Source organism: Vidua chalybeata, assembly GCF_026979565.1.
Source record: "Vidua chalybeata isolate OUT-0048 chromosome 37 unlocalized genomic scaffold, bVidCha1 merged haplotype SUPER_37_unloc_2, whole genome shotgun sequence".
NCBI classification, from domain to species: Eukaryota; Metazoa; Chordata; class Aves; order Passeriformes; family Viduidae; genus Vidua; species Vidua chalybeata.
Genome location: NW_026530304.1, coordinates 94030 through 111670, shown reverse-complemented (window position 1 = coordinate 111670; position 17641 = coordinate 94030). Strand labels below are relative to the sequence as shown.

General features: G+C 49.5%; 1 protein-coding gene across 1 annotated transcript in view; it reads right to left on the bottom strand.

The window, feature by feature from the left end:
* The window catches only part of LOC128782752 (E3 ubiquitin-protein ligase BRE1B-like), a 52181-nt gene that overhangs the window by 11351 nt on the left and 23189 nt on the right, over nt 1-17641 (bottom strand). Inside the window, 8 exon segments of the mRNA XM_053933227.1 lie at nt 1251-1463; nt 2340-2489; nt 3467-3584; nt 6911-7210; nt 7213-7388; nt 8668-8789; nt 11501-11636; nt 15999-16178. Of these exon segments, the coding sequence (XP_053789202.1) occupies nt 1251-1463; nt 2340-2489; nt 3467-3584; nt 6911-7210; nt 7213-7388; nt 8668-8789; nt 11501-11636; nt 15999-16178 (1395 nt within the window).

Here is a 17641-nt window from a genome sequence, read left to right as displayed (position 1 = left end):
ACAATTAGTAGCTAATAAACCCAATTAATAACTAATAAATAGCTATTAGTGTATATTAATAATTAATTAATTACTAATTAACGACTAATTAATGATTTTCCGGGGCCTGACCTGGGCCTTGAGGGCCAGCACCTGCTCGGCCAGCTCGTTAATATCATTAGTGGCTATTAGACAGCTAATAATAGCTATTAATAACTAAAAAATCACTATTAATGCCTATTAATAATTAATTAATTACTAATTAACGACTAATTAATGATTTTTTCGGGGCCTGACCTGGGCCTTGAGGGCCAGCACCTGCTCGGCCGGCTCATTAATGGCTATTAGACACCTAATAAACCCAATTAACAACTAATAAATAGCTATTAATGCCTACTAATAATTAATTAATTACTAATTAACGACTAATTAATGATTTTCCAGGGACTGACCTGGGCCTTGAGGGCCAGCACCTGCTCGGCCGGCTCATTAATGCCATTAATGGCTAATAGACAGCTAATAATAGCTATTAATAACTATTAAATAGCTACTAATACCTACTAATAATTAATTAATGACTAATTAACGACTAATTAATAATTTTTTCGGGGCCTGACCTGGGCCTTGAGGGCCAGCACCTGCTCGGCCGGCTCGTTAATATCATTAGCGGCTATTAGACAGCTAATAATAGCTATTAATAACTAATAAATCATTATTAATGCCTATTAATAATTAATTAATTACTAATTAACGACTAATTAATGATTTTTTCGGGGCCTGACCTGGGCCTTGAGCAGCACCTGCTCGACCAGCTCGTAAATATCATCAATGGCTATTAGGCAGCTAATAAACCTTATTACTAATTAATAAAGGACTATTAATGCCTATTAATAATTAATTAATTACTAATTAACGACTAGTTAATGAGTTTTCGGGGCCTGACCTGGGCCTTGAGGGCCAGCACCTGCTCGGCCGGCTCGTTAATATCATTAGCGGCTATTAGACAGCTAATAATAGCTATTAATAACTAATAAATCATTATTAACAACCATTAAAATGTAATTAATTACGAATTAACGACTAATTAATGATTTTCCGGGTCCTGACCTGGGCCTTGAGGGCCAGCACCTGCTCGGCCGGCTCATTAGTGCCATTAATGGCTAATAGACAGCTAATAATATATACTAATAACTAATAAATCATTATTAACAACCATTAAAATGTAATTAATTACTAATTAACGACTAATTAATGAGTTTCCGGGGCCTGACCTGGGCCTTGAGGGCCAGCACCTGCTCGGCCAGCTCGTCCTTCTCCTCGCGCAGCAGCTTGTGGATCTGGTTGGCCTTGATGCGCTCCGACATCAGCTTGAAGTTGGCGTCGTCCTTCTCGCGCAGCTGCTGCAGCAGCCGCAGGTTCTGCTCCTGCATGTCCTCGAAGGCCTGGCCCGTCACGTCCATCTCCGACAGCAGCGCCTCCTCCTCCTGCGCGGCGGCAACGCGGCGGCGTCAGCGCGGCGGGGGGACAAACGTGGCGGCGGCGGCGGCGGCGGGGAGGGGAACGCGGCGGCAGCGGGGCGGGCAAGATGGTGGAGGCGATGGAGCGGGCAAGATGGCTGCCGGCAGTGAGGCGGGCAACATGGCGGCAGTGGGGTGGGCAAGATGGCCGCCACCAGCATGGTGGGCAAGATGGCTGCCGGCAGTGGGGCGGGCAACATGGCGGCAGTGGGGCGGGCAAGATGGCCGCCATCAGCATGGTGGGCAAGATGGCTGCCAGCAGTGGGGCGGGCAACATGGCGGCAGTGGGGCGGGCAACATGGCCGCTCGCAATGAGGGAGGAAACATGGCAGTGGGGTGGGCAAGATGGCCGCCATCAGTGGGCGGGGCCAGGCGACAAACATCAAGGAATGGGACAAGATGGCCGACACAACGGAACAGGTGTGCCAGGTGTGCCTCACCTGTCCTGGGTATACCAGGTGTGTCCCAGCTGTGCCCTCACCTGTCCCAGGTGTACCCAGCTGTGCCTCACCTGTCCCAGGTGTACCCAGCTGTGCCCTCACCTGTCCCAGGTGTACCCAGCTGTGCCTCACCTGTCCCAGGTGTGCCCATGTGTGCCTCACCTGTCCCAGCTGTGCCCAGCCGTGTCTCACCTACCCCAGCCGTGCCTCACCTGCCCCAGCCGTGCCTCACCTGTGCCTCACCTGCCCCAGGTGTTCTCTCACCTGTTTGGTGGCCGCCAGCCGCCTCTGCAGGTGCTCGATCTGCCCCAGGTGTGCCTCACCTGCCCCAGCCGTGCCTCACCTATCCCAGGTGTTCTCTCACCTGTCCCAGGTGTGCCTCACCTGCCCCAGGTGTTCTCACCTGTTTGGTGGCCGCCAGGCGCCTCTGCAGGTGCTCGATCTGCTCCTCGCTGAGCCGCAGCCGCCGCAGCGCCTCCTCGTCCGCCAGCTTCTTGCTCTCGCGGCGCTCGCGCTCCTCCAGCTCCCGCCAGCGCCCCCGCAGCTCCTCCAGCTCGTTAATTAATGTTAATTAATCACTAATTAGTCACTAATTAGCCGTTTATTGCTAGTTGTTTGGTTATTTAACCAATAGGAACCAATAGGAACCAACGCCAGCTTCTTGCTCTGGCGCCGCTCGCGCTCCTCCAGCTCCCGCCAGCTCCCCCACAGCTCCTCCAGCTCCGTAATTACCGTTAATTAATCACTAATTAGTCACTAATTAGTCACTAATTACCCGTTAATTGCTAATTATTCAGTTACTTAACCGGTAGGAACCAACGCCAGCTTCTTGCTCTGGCGGCGCTCGCGCTCCTCCAGCTCCCGCCAGCGCCCCCGCAGCTCCTCCAGCTCGTTAATTAATGTTAATTAATCATTAATTAGTCACTAATTAGCCGTTTATTGCTAATTGCTTAGTTGTTTAACCAATAGGAACCAATATCAGCTTCTTGCTCTGGCGGCGCTCGCGCTCCTCCAGCTCCCGCCAGCGCCCCCGCAGCTCCTCCAGTTCATTAATTAACCGCTAATTAATCACTAATTAATCACTGACTGATAGATATCTAGCTAATTAACCCATAGCAATTAACAGGGACAATTAACGACCCAGGTAATTTTTGTCTCTGGCCCCGCAGCTCCTCCAGCTCATTAATTAACCACTAATTAGTCACTAATTAATCACTAACTGATCAATACCTAGCTAATTAACCCATAGCAATTAACCAAAACAATTAACGACCACGGGTAATTTTTGTCTCTGGCGCTGCCAGCGCCCCCACAGCTCCTCCAGCTCGTTAATTAACTGCTAATTAATCACTAATTAATCGCTAACTGATCGATATCTAGCTAATTAACCCCCAGCAATTAATGGGAACAACTAACGACCCTGGTCATTTTTGTCTCTGCCCCCGCAGCTCCTCCAGCTCGTTAATTAACCGCTGACCAATGGGTTATTAGCCGTTAATTAGTCGCCGATTAACGAGCCCCGCTAATTACCTCGGCCTTGCTCTTCCTCTCGGCGGCCATGAGCGTCACCTTGTCGCGCTGCTCTTTGGGCGCCGATTTGTACATGTCCAGCAGCAGCTTCATCTCCTTCTGGTTCTCCTGCGCCTTCCTGGGGGGGGAAGGCGTTCCCGCCTCATTTGCATCTCATTTGCATGCTCTAAAATTCGCCGCGCCCATCCGCTCGGCTCCACCCCTTTTTATTTCGCCCCAAAACCCCCAAAAATTGGCACTGAAGGGCCCCAAAAATCGATCCTAAATTGAATTTCCTGCGACTCCCTCTTAGAATCTGCATCTAATTTGCATGTCATCTGCATATTTATATTGATCACACACACCCATTTTTTTTGCTCCACCCCTTTTTATTTCACCCCCAAAATCCCCAAAAATTGGTCCTGAAAGGCCTCAAAAATTGACCCCAAGCTGAATTTCCTGCAACTTCCTCTTAAAATCTGCACCTCATTTGCATCTCATTTGATTCTCATTTGCATATTCTAAAATTTGCTGTGCCCATCCATTCAGCTCCACCCCTTCTTATTTCGCCCCAAAACCCCAAAAATTGGCACTGAAAAGCCCCAAAAATCGAACCCAAACTAAATTTCCTGTGATTTCCCTGCAGAACCTGCATCTCATTTGCATCTCATTTGCATATCCAAAATTCCCGTGCCCATCTGTTTGGCTCCTCCCCTTTTATTTCACCCCAAAAAGCCCCAAAAATTGGCACTGAAGGGCCCCAAAAATCGACCCCAAACTGAATTTCCTGGGACTTTCTCTTAGAATCTGCATCTCATTTGCATCTCATTTGCATAGTCAAGAAATTGCCGTGCCATCAATTTGGCTCCTCCCCTTTTATTTCACCCCAAAAATTGGCACTGAAGGGCTCCAAAAATTGACCCTAAACTGAATTTCCTGAACCTTCCTTGTAGAATCTATGTCTCATTTGCATCTCATTTGCATATTCCAAAATTTGCCGCGCCCATCCATTCGGCTCCACCCCTTTTTATTTCACCCCCAAAACCCCCCAAAAAAGGCACTGAAAGACCCCAAAAATCGAACCCAAACTGAATTTCCTGAGTATTTCATCTTAGAATCTGCAGCTCACTTGCATGTCATTTGCATATTTATGTTGGTCACACCCACCCACTCATTTGGCTCCACCCCTTTTTATTTCACCCCAAAACCCCCAAGAATTGGCACTGAAAGACCCCAAAAATCGATCCTAAACTGAATTTCCTGCGACTCCCTCTTAGAATCTGCAGCTCATTTGCATCTCATTTGCATCTCATTTGCATATCCAAAATTGCTGTGCCCATCTGTTCGGCTCCACCCCTTTTTATTTCGCCCCAAAACCCCCAAAAATTGGCACTGATGGGCCCCAAAAAATCGACCCCAAACTGAATTTCCTGGGACTCCCTCTTAGAATCTGCATCTCATTTGCATATTCAAAATTTGCCACACCCATTTATTTGGCTCCACCCCTTTTTATTTCGCCCCAAAACCCCCAAAAATTGGCCCCGAAGGCCAATCTCCCTAAGCCCTCCCCCCCTCATTTGTACCTCATTTGCATCTAATTTGCATAAACACACAAACAACCCCAAACCCTTCCCAATTCCCCAAAATCCCCCGACTCCGCCCCCAATTCCCCTCCAAACCCCCCAAATCCCCTCAGCTCCGCCCAGAACACCTCCCACCCCGCTCATTAGCATCTCATTTGCATCTAATTTGCATAGACACCAATTTAAGACCCCCCAAACCCCTCCCAACTCCCCCAAAATCCCCTGACTCCGCCCCCAATTCCCCTCCAAACTCCCCCAAATCCTCTCAGCTCCGCCCAGAACCCCTCCCAGATCCCTCATTACCATCTCATTTGCATCTAGTTTGCATAAGCACCCATTTTAACCCCCCCAAACCCCTCCCAATTCCCCCAAAATCCCTTGACTCCTCCCACAATTCCCCCCAAATCCCCTCAGCTCCGCCCAGAACCCCTCCCACCCCTCATTAGCATATAATTTGCATAAGCAGCAATTAAAGCCCCCCAAAACCCCTCCCAACTCCCCCAAAATCGCCTGACTCCTCCCACAATTCCCCCCAAATCCCCTCAGCTCCACCCAGAACCCCTCCCAGAATCCTCATTACCATCTCATTTGCATAACCACCCATTTTAAAACCCCCCAAACCCCTCCCAGTTCCCCAAAATCCCCCGACTCCACCCCCAATTCCCCCCCCAAATCCTCCCAAATCCCCTCAGCTCCGCCCAGAACACCTCCCAGGCCCCTCATTAGCATCTCATTTGCATTTAATTTGCATAAATACCCATTTTAACCCCCCAAACCCCTCCCAACTCCCCCAAAATCCCCCGACTCCGCCCCCAATTCCCCTCCAAACCCCCTCAGCTCCACCCAGAACACCTCCCAGAATCCTCATTACCATCTCATTTGCATAACCACCCATTTCAAAACCCCCCAAACCCCTCCCAGTTCCCCAAAATCCCCCGACTCCGCCCCCAATTCCCCCCCCAATCCTCCCAAATCCCCTCAGCTCCGCCCAGAACCCCTCCCAGCCCCCTCATTAGCATCTCATTTGCATAAACACGCTTTTAAACACCTCCGAACTCCTCCAAAATCCCGACTCCTCCCACAATTCCTCCCAAATACCCTCAGCTCCGCCCAGAAACCCTCCCAGATCCCTCATTACCATCTCATTTGCATAACCACCCATTTTAAAACCCCCCAAACCCCTCCCAGTTCCCCAAAATCCCCCGACTCCGCCCCCAATTCCCCCCCCAATCCTCCCAAATCCCCTCAGCTCCGCCCAGAACACCTCCCAGGTCCCTCATTAACATCTCATTTGCATTTAATTTGCATAAATACCCATTTTAACCCCCCAACCCCTCCCAATTCCCCCAAAATCCCTTGACTCCTCCCACAATTCCCCCCAAATCCCCTCAGCTCCGCCCAGAACCCCTCCCAGCCCCCTCATTAACATCTCATTTGCATAAACACGCTTTTAAACACCTCCGAACTCCTCCAAAATCCCGACTCCTCCCACAATTCCTCCCAAATACCCTCAGCTCCGCCCAGAAACCCTCCCAGATCCCTCATTACCATCTCATTTGCATAACCACCCATTTAAAAACCCCCCAAACCCCTCCCAGTTCCCCAAAATCCCCCGACTCTGCCCCCAATTCCCCCCCCAATCCTCCCAAATCCCCTCAGCTCCGCCCAGAACACCTCCCAGGCCCCTCATTAGCATCTCATTAGCATCTAATTTGCATAGACACCAATTTAAGACCCCCCAAACCCCTCCCAACTCCCCCAAAATCCCCCGACTCCGCCCCCAATTCCCCTCCAAACCCCTCCAAATCCCCTCAGCTCCGCCCAGAACCCCTCCCAGCCCCCTCATTAGCATCCCATTAGCATAGCCCCGCCCCCCACTCACTTGAGCTCCGCCCTCAGCTGCTTCAGCACCTCCGAGTCTTTCTTCTTGCCCTCCTCGGCCCCGCCCTTGGGCCGCTCCCGCCCCTCCCCCCGCGCCCCTCCCCCCACCCCCCGCTCGGGGCGGGGCCTGGGAGGGGGCGGGGCCGGCGGCCTGGGAGGGGGCGGGGCTTGGGGAGCCTGGGGGGCGGGGTTAGGGGTGGGGGAGGGGCCCGGGGGCTCCTCCTCCTCCTCCTTGGGCGGGGGTGGGGCGGGTTTGGGGGAGGGTCCTGGGAGGGGGCGGGGCCGGAGGAGGCCACGCCCTCTTTGTCATCGGAGGGGGGAGGGGCGGGGGTGGGGGGCGGGGTTTCCTCTGGGGGAGGGGCGGAGCTCGAGGAGGGGGCGGGGCCTGAGGAGGAGGAGGAGCTGGAGGAGGAAGGGGGAGGGGGTGGGGGCGGGGCCGGGGTGGGCGGGGGCGGGGCCCCGCTGGCCTGGAGGCGGAGCTGGAAGAGAAAAGGGGGAGGAGTCAGGGGGACACGCCCACTCGGGCCACACCCCATTAATGCCCCACCCTTTCTTAAAGGGGCCACGCCTACGCAAATCTCCCCTTTCTCCTTAAAGGGATCGCGTCCCTTTTTGAAGCAGGCCGCGCCCCTTTAAGCCACACCCACCCGGATCTTAAAGGAGCCACAGCCTTTTTTTTAAAAAAAAACCACGCCCCTTTAAACCACGCCCACCCAGTCTTAAAGGGCCCACGCCCCTCTCAGAGGAATCGCACTCCCTTAACGAGACCACGCCCCCTCTTAAAGAGACCACGCCCAGTTTTAAAGGAACCATGCCCAGTTTGAAATGGACCACGCCCCTCTTAAAGGAGCCACACCCCCTCTTAAAGAGACCGCACCTCCTCTTAAAGAGACCACTCCCATCCTAAAGGGACCACGCCCACTCTTAAAGGGGCCACGCCCACTCTTGAAGGGACCACACCCATTCTCAAAGTGATCACAGCTCCTTAAAGGGGCCACACCCTCTAAAAGAGACCACACCCACTCTCAAAGGGGCCACACCCACTCTTAAAGTGATCACACCCCTTTCTTAAAGGGACCACACCTACTCAAGGTGACCACGCCCCTTTCTTAAAGGAACCACACCCCTTCTTAAAGGCACCACGCTCTCTTGAAAAAACAATGCACTTAGACCACACCCAAAGTGGCCACGCCCCTTTCTTAAATGAACCACACCCTCTCTTAAAGGGACCACACCCTCTTAAAAAACCAATGTGCTTAGAAACCACGCCCACTCAAAGTGGCCACGCCCCTTTTTTAAAGGAACCACACCCCCTCTTAAAGGGACCACACCCTCTTAAAAAAAATGCACTTAGAGACCACACCCAAAGTGGCCACGCCCCTTTGTTAAAGGGACCACACCCTCTTAAAAACCAATGCACTTAAAGGGACCACACCCGCTCAAAGTAACCACGCCCCTTTCTTAAAGGAACTACTCCTCCTTAAAGGAACTACACCCTCTTAAAGGGACCACACCCAATCAATGTCACCACACCCCTTTCTTGAAGAGACCACACCCACTCAGTGGCCACGCCCCTTTCTTAAAGGAACCACACCCCCTCTTAAAGCCACCATACCCACCGTCAAAGAGACCACACCCCCTCTTAAAGGGACCACACCCTCTTAAAAAAACAACGCTCTTAAAGAGGCCACGCCCACTCAAAGCGACCGCACCCCCCCCTTTAAGCCACACCCCCGAGGATTTTGTGGCCCCGCCCACCTTGTTGATCTCGGCCTGCACCTCGCGCAGTTTGCGCTTGTAGCGCTGCACGTCGCCCTTGAGCTGGTGGTTGTGGTTCTGCAGGGAGCTGATCAGGTGCCGCATCTCGCGGTTAATGGGGCCTGCAGGTGAGACACCGCAGGTGAGAGACCACAGGTGAGAGACCACAGGTGAGAGACAGGTGAGATCTGACAGGTGAGACACCACAGGTGAGACCACACAGGTGAGACACCACAGGTGAGAGACAGGTAAGAGGTAAGACACAGGTGAGAGACTGGGGAAACACAGGGGAAAAACAGGAGAGAAACAGGTGAGACACAGGTGAGACACAAGCGAGGCACAGGTGAGACAGAGGTGAGAGAGACAAGTGAGACACAGGTGAGAGACAAGAGACAGGTGAGAGGGGAAACACAGGAGAGGCACAGATGAGGCACAGGTGGGACACAGGTGAGGCACAGGTGGGACACAGGTGAGGCACAGGTGGGACAGGACAGGTGTCTGGGCTGGTGGTTGTGGTTCTGCAGGGAGCTGATCAGGTGCCGCATCTCGCGGTTAATGGGGCCTGCAGGTGAGACACCACAGGTGAGAGACCACAGGTGAGAGACCACAGGTGAGGCACAGGTGAGACCAGACAGGTGAGACACCACAGGTGAGAGACCACAGGTGGGAGACAGCTGAGATCAGACAGGTGAGACACCACAGGTGAGAGGTGAGAGGTGAGACATAGGTGAGAAACTGGGGAAACACAGGTGCGACACCACAGGTGAGACAACACAGATGAGAGACAGGTGAGAGACAGGTGAGATACAGGTGAGAGACAGGTGAGAGGCTGGGGAAAAACAGGGGAGAGACAGGGGAAACAGGTGAGATCAGACAAGTGAGAGACAGGTGAGAGACAGGTGAGAGACTGGGGAAACACAGGTGAGACACAGGTGAGAGACACGTGAGGCACAGGTGAGGCACAGGTGAGGCACAGGTGAGAGACAGGTGGGACACAGGTGAGGCACAGGTGGGACAGGACAGGTGTCTGGGCTGGTGGTTGTGGTTCTGCAGGGAGCTGATCAGGTGCCGCATCTCGCGGTTAATGGGGCCTGCAGGTGAGACACCACAGGTGAGAGACCACAGGTGAGACCAGACAGGTGAGACACCACAGGTGAGAGACCACAGGTGGGAGACAGGTGAGATCAGACAGGTGAGACAGCGGGGAAACACAGGTGAGAGACAGGTGAGAGACAGGTGAGAAACTGGGGAGAAACGGGGGAGAAACGGGAGAGACTGGTGAGAGACAGGTAAGAGACACGTGAGGCACAGGTGAGACACAGGTGAGACAGAGGTGAGACCACACAGGTGAGGCACACGTGGGACACAGGTGGGGCACAGGTGAGACACAAGTGAGGCACAGGTGGGACAGGACAGGTGTCTGAGCTGGTGGTTCTGATTCCAGGTGAGACACCTCAGGTGAGACCACACAGATGAGACACAGGTGAGACCAAACAGGTGAGAGATAAATGAGAGACAGGTGAGACACAGGTGAGAGGTGAGGAACAGGTGACATCAGATACGTGAGACACAGATGAGAGACAACTGAGGCAGAGGTGAGAGGCAGGTGAGAGGCAGGTGAGACCAGACAGGTGAGGCTCAGGTGAGATCAGACAGGTGAGACCAGACAGGTGAGGCTCAGGTGAGATCAGACAAGTGAGACCAGACAGGTGAGGCTCAGGTGAGATCAGACAGGTGAGACCAGACAGGTGAGGCTCAGGTGAGATCAGACAGGTGAGAAACAGGTGAGATCAGACATGTAAGGCACAGGTGAGATCAGACAGGTGAGAACAGACAGGTGAGATCAAATAGGTGAGGCACAGGTGAGGACAGGTGAGATCAGACAGGTGAGATCAGACAGGTGAGGCACAGGTGAAATCAGACATGTAAGGCACAGGTGAGATCAGACAGGACACAGGTAACACTGCCCAGGTGAGACAGCGCCCCCCAGACATCCCCAAGTATGCTCAGGTGTGTTTTCATCTGCCCAGGTGTGCCCAGGCGCCCTCAGCTGTGCCCAGGTGTGCCCAGGTGTATCCCAGGTGTATCCCAGGTGTGCCCAGGTGTATCCCAGGTGTGCCCAGGTGTATCCCAGGTGTATCCCAGGTGTATCCCAGGTGTGCCCAGGTGTATCCCAGCTGTGCCCAGGTGTATCCCAGGTGTGCCCAGGTGTGCCCAGGTGCCCTCAGCTGTGCCCAGGTGTGCCCAGGTATATCCCAGGTGTGCCCAGGTGTGCTCTCACCTGTCCCAGGTGTATCCCAGGTGTGCTCTCACCTGTCCCAGGTGTGCCCAGGTGTATCCCAGGTGTGCTCTCACCTGTCCAGGTGTGCTCTCACCTGTCCCAGGTGTATCCCAGGTGTGCCCAGGTGTGCCCAGGTGTTCTCTCACCTGTCCCAGGTGTGCCCAGGTATATCCCAGGTGTGCCCAGGTGCTCTCACCTGTCCCAGGTGTGCCCAGGTGTATCCCAGGTGTATCCCAGGTGTGCCCAGGTGTGCTCTCACCTGTCCCAGGTGTGCTCTCACCTGTCCCAGGTGTATCCCAGGTGTGCCCAGGTGTGCTCTCACCTGTCCCAGGTGTATCCCAGGTGTGCCCAGGTGTGCTCTCACCTGTCCCAGGTGTGCTCTCACCTGTCCCAGGTGTATCCCAGGTGTGCCCAGGTGTGCTCTCACCTGTCCCAGGTGTGCCCAGGTGTATCCCAGGTGTATCCCAGGTGTGCCCAGGTGTGCTCTCACCTGTCCCAGGTGTGCTCTCACCTGTCCAGGTGTGCTCTCACCTGTCCCAGGTGTGCTCTCACCTGCCTGCTCGTTGGCCGCCAGGTTCTGCTCGAACTCGATGCGCAGCATCTCGTACTCCTTGCGCACCTGGGCCAGCGTGTCCTCGAGCTGGATCACCTCGGTGCGCAGGCGCTTCTGCACGCCCAGCTCGTCGCTCTGCAACGCCGGAATTCGGGGATTTCGGGAATTCGGGAATTCCGGGAAGTTTTGGGAATTTTTAGGAATTTTTAAAGGAATCTTTGGGAGTTTTTTTGGCGATTTTTGGTGATTTTTTGGCGATTTTAGGCCATTTTTTGCCATTTTTTTCTGATTTTTTTCCAATTTTTCTTCCATTAATTGATTTTTTTCCCCCTAAAATTTCAAAGAAATTCCCTAAAATTTTTGGGAATTTTTAAAGGAATTTTTTGGGATTTTTTTAGGAATTTTTGGGGATTTTTGGTGATTTTTCGCCATTTTTTTCTGACCTTTTTCCCATTTTTCTTCAATTTTTAAAGAATTTTTTTGGTATTTTTTTCTCCATTAATTGATTCTTTTCTTTTAAATTTTTAGGAATTTTTAACGGAATTTTTGGGGATTTTTTAAGGATATTTTTAGGATTTTTTAAAGGAATTTTTTGGGATTTTTAAAGGAATTTTTTGGGATTTTTTGGGGCTCTTGGTCCCACCTGGGCCAGGTGCGCAGGCGCTTCTGCACGCCCAGCTCGTCGCTCTGCAACGCCGGAATTCGGGGATTTCGGGAATTTGGGAATTTTGGGAAGTTTTGGGAATTTTTAGGAATTTTTAAAGGAATCTTTGGGAGTTTTTTTGGCGATTTTTGGTGATTTTTTGGCGATTTTAGGCCATTTTTTGCCATTTTTTTCTGATTTTTTTGCCCGTTTTTCTTCCATTAATCGATTTTTTTCCCCCTAAAATTTCAAAGAAATCCCCTAAAATTTTTGGGAATTTTTAAAGGAATTTTTTGGGATTTTTTTAGGAATTTTTGGGGATTTTTGGTGATTTTTCGCCATTTTTTTCTGACCTTTTTCCCATTTTTCTTCAATTTTTAAAGAATTTTTTTGGTATTTTTTTCTCCATTAATTGATTCTTTTCTTTTAAATTTTTAGGAATTTTTAACGGAATTTTTGGGGATTTTTTAAGGAATTTTTTAGGATTTTTTTAAGGAATTTTTTGGGATTTTTAAAGGAATTTTTTGGTATTTTTTGGGGCCCTTGGTCCCACCTGGGCCAGGTGCGCAGGCGCTTCTGCACGCCCAGCTCGTCGCTCTGCAACGCCGGAATTCGGGGATTTCGGGAATTTGGGAATTTTGGGAATTTTTGGGAATTTTTTTGGCGATTTTTGGGGGATTTTTGGCGATTTTTTGCCATTTTTTTCCGATTTTTTCCCATTTTCCTTCGATTTTCTTTGGGATTTTTTTCTCCATAAATTGAATTTTTTCCCCCTAAAATTTAACAGAAGTTCCCTAAAATATTTGAGAATTTTTAAAGGAATTTTTGGGTTTTTTGGCAATTTTTCAACATTTTTTTTCTGATTTTTTTCCAATTTTTCTTCAATTTTTTGGTTTTTTTTTTTCTCCATAAATTGACTTTTTTCCCCCTAAAATTTCAAAGAAATTTCCTAAAACTTCTGGGAATTTTTTTGGAATTTTTTTGGAATTTTTTTGGCGATTTTGGGGAATTTTTGGCGATTTTTGGCCATTTTTTTCTGCTTTTTTTCCAATTTTTCTTCAATTAATTGAGTTTTTTTCACCAAAAATTTAAGAGAAATTCCCTCAAATTGTTGGGGATTTTTAAAGGAATTTTTGGGATTTTTTTAGGAATTTTTTGGCGATTTTTCACCATTTTTTTCTGATTTTTTGCCCATTTTTCTTCGATTTTTTCCCCATTTTTCTTCGATTAAATGATTTTTTTTCCCGAAAGTTTCAAAGAAATTCCCTAAAATTTTTGGGAATTTTTAAAAGAATTTTTGGGGATCTTTAAAGCAATTTCTGGGATTTTTTTAAGGAATTTTTGGGGATTTTTAAAGGAATTTTTTGGGATTTTTTTAGGAATTTTTTGTGATTTTTTGCCATTTTTTTCTGATTTTTTCCCACTTTTCTTCCATTTTTTGCCCATTTTTCTCCATTAATTCATTTTTTTTCTCGTTAAAAATTTAGGAAAAAATTCCCTAAATTTTTTGACAATTTTTAAAGTAATTTTTGGGAATTTTTTTTGGCGATTTTTAGTGATTCTTTGGTGATTTTTGGCGATTTTTTGTCTGATTTTTTCCCATTTTTCTTTGATTTTTTGGTGATTTTTTCTCTCTTAATTGATTTTTTCCCCCTAAAATTTCAAAGAAATTTCCTAATACTTTCGGGAACTTTAAATGAATTTGTGGGGATTTTTAAAGGAATTTTTGGGATTTTTTTTGGTGATTTTTGCGATTTTTCCACCATTTTTTTCTAATTTTTTTCCCATTTTTCTTTGATTTTTTTGGGGTTTTTTCTCCATTAATTGATTTTTTTTCCCTAAAATTTCAAAGATATTCCCTAAATTTTTTGGGAATTTTTAAAGGAATTTTTGGGGATTTTTTAAAGAATTTTTTTGCGATTTTTTGGCAATTTTTTGCCATTTTTTTCTGATTTTTTTCCCCATTTTTCTTCGATTTCTTGGGGAGTTTTTTCTCCATTAATTGGTTTTTTTTTTCCCCTAAAATTTTTGGGAATTTTTAAAGGAATTTTTGGGAACATTTAACTGAATTTTTGGGGATTTTTAAAGGCATTTTGGGATTTTTTTTTTGCGATTTTTGGGGATTTTTTGGGGGATTTTTGGCGATTTTCTGCAATTTTTTTCTGCTTTTTTTCCCATTTTTCTTCGATTTTTTGCCCATTTTTCTTCGATTAATTGATTTTTTTTCACCAAAAATTTCAAAGAAATTCCCTAAAGTTTTTGGGGATTTTTAAAGGAATTTTTGGCAAATTTTTTTTGCAAATTTTTTCTGATTTTTTGGTGATTTTTGTCACTTTTTTGCCATTTTTTTCTGATTTTTTTCCTGTTTTTCTTCAATTTTTAAAGAATTTCTTGGTTTTTTTTTTTTTTATTTTTCCTCCCTAAAATTTCAAAGAAACTTCCCGAAATTTTTGGGAATTTTTCAAGGAATTTCTGGGCATTTTTGGGGGGATTTTTTTGGTTTTTTTTTCGTGATTTTTGGGGATTTTTTTTTTTTTGCCATTTTTTAATTTTACCAATTTTTTAAGAAATTTCATTAAATTTTTAAAAGATTTTAAAAATTTCTTTAAAAAAAAATAATTTAAAAAAATTTAATTTAAAAATTTAACAAAATTTAATTAAAATTAAATCTTAATCAGGAGCCGCCTCCACGTCCCCAAAATGGCGCCGGCGGCCATCTTGGATGAGGCATTATGGGATTGATGGCGCTGGCGGCCATCTTGGATGAGGCATTATGGGATTGATGGCACTGGTGGCCATCTTGGATGAGGCATTATGGGATTGATGGCGCTGGTGGCCATCTTGGATGAGGCATTATGGGATTGATGGCGCTGGTGGCCATCTTGGATGAGGCATTATGGGATTGATGGCGCTGGTGGCCATCTTGGATGAGGCATTATGGGATTGATGGCACTGGTGGCCATCTTGGATGAGGCATTATGGGATTGATGGCGCTGGTGGCCATCTTGGATGAGGCATTATGGGATTGATGGTGCCGGCGGCCATCTTGGATGAGGCATTATGGGATTGATGGTGCCGGCGGCCATCTTGGATTGAAATTTTTGGGATTTTCCCGTCCCCAAATGTCCCCAAAGTGACCCCAAAACCCCACAGGACCTCCTGGGGACACCTTGGGGACATCTGGAGCCACCTCCAAGTGTTCAAAATGGCGCCGGCGGCCATCTTGGATGATGAATTATGGCATGGTGCTGGCGGCCATCTTGGATTGGAATTATTGAGAGTTTTGTGACCCCAAAATGTTCCCAAATGTCCCCAAAGTGACCCCGAAACCCAACAGGACCTCCCGGGGACACCTCGGGGACACTTCGGGGACATCTGGAGCCACCTCCAAGTGTTCAAAATGGCGCCGGCGGCCATCTTGGATTGAAATTCTCGGGATTTTAACGACCCCAAACGACCCCGAATCGCCCCAAAACCCGAGGGTGACCCCTGGGGGGACACCTGGGGAACACCTGGGCAGGTGAGGCTGCACCTCCACCTGCTCAGTGTGCCGCTGGCGGCCATCTTGGATGAGGCATTATGGGATTGATGGTGCCGGTGGCCATCTTGGATTGAAATTTTTGGGCTTTTAATGACCCCAAACCTGAGCGTGACCCCTCGGTGACCCCTGGGGAACACCTGGGCAGGTGAGGCTGCACCTCCACCTGCTCAGTGTGCCGCCGGCGGCCATCTTGGATTGAAATTCTCGGGTTTTTAACGACCCCAAACGACCCCGAATCGCCCCGAACCCGAGCGTGACCCCTCGGTGACCCCCGGGGGGGACACCTGGGCACACCTGGGCGGGCGGGCCCCACCTCCATGTGCTCGATGTGGCGCAGGTGGCTGTTCTTGGTGGCCAGCAGCAGCGCCCGCGCCTCGTCCAGCTGCGTCTTCACCTGCAGGCTCTCGTGGTAGAGCAGCGAGAACTGCGACTGCAGCACCTTGTACTCCAGGGCCTCCTTCACGGCCTCCTCGGGGAGGGAGCGCAGCGCCACCTGCACAGGTACAGCGCACCTGAGTCACCTGAGTGACAGCTGAGTGACAGCTGAGTGACACCTGGGTGACACCTGAGTGACAGCTGAGTGACCTGAGTGACACCTGAGTGACACCTGAGTGACACCTGAGTCACCTGAGTGACAGCTGAGTGACAGCTGAGTGACAGCTGAGTGACAGCTGAGTGACACCTGAGTCAGCTGAGTGACACCTGAGATCTGAGTGACACCTGATACACCTGAGTGACACCTGAGTGACACCTGAGTGATCTGAGTGACACCTGATACACCTGAGTGACACCTGAGTCACCTGAATGACACCTGAGTGACACCTGAGTCACCTGAGTGATCTGAGTGACACCTGAGTGACACCTGAGTGACACCTGAGTGATCTGAGTGACACCTGAGTGACACCTGACACCTGAGAGATCTGAGTGACACCTGAGTGACACCTGACACCTGAGAGATCTGAGTGACACCTGAGTGACACCTGACACCTGAGAGATCTGAGTGACACCTGAGTGACACCTGAGTGACATCTGAGTGACACCTGAGTGACACCTGAGTGACACCTGAGTGACATCTGACACCTGAGTGACAGCTGAGTGACAGCTGAGTGACAGCTGAGTGACCTGAGTGACACCTGAGTGACACCTGAGTGACCTGAGTGACACCTGAGTCACCTGAGTGACACCTGAGTGACACCTGAGAGACACCTGAGTGACACTGAGTGACCTGAGTGACACCTGAGTGACACCTGAGTGACACCTGAGTGACAGCTGAGTGACAGCTGATACACCTGAGGGACACCTGAGTGGCACCTGAGTGACACCTGAGTGACACCTGAGTGACATCTGACACCTGAGTGACAGCTGAGTGACATCTGACACCTGAGTGACAGCTGAGTGACAGCTGAGTGACCTGAGTGACACCTGAGTGACACCTGAGTGATCTGAGTGACACCTGAGTGACACCTGAGTGATCTGAGTGACACCTGAGTGACACCTGAGTGACATCTGACACCTGAGTGACAGCTGAGTGACCTGAGTGACACCTGAGTGACACCTGAGTGACACCTGAGAGACACCTGAGTGACACTGAGTGACCTGAGTGACACCTGACACCTGAGTGACACCTGAGTGATCTGAGTGACACCTGAGTGACACCTGAGTGACACCTGAGTGACACCTGAGAGATCTGAGTGACACCTGAGTGACACCTGAGTGACACCTGAGAGATCTGAGTGACACCTGAGTGACACCTGAGTGACACCTGAGTGACACCTGAGTGATCTGAGTGACACCTGAGTGACACCTGAGTGACACCTGAGTGATCTGAGTGACACCTGAGTGACACCTGAGTGACACCTGAGAGATCTGAGTGACACCTGAGTGACACCTGAGTGACACCTGAGTGACACCTGAGTGACACCTTGAGTCTCTCCTGGCCCCTGACGGCCCCGAAGT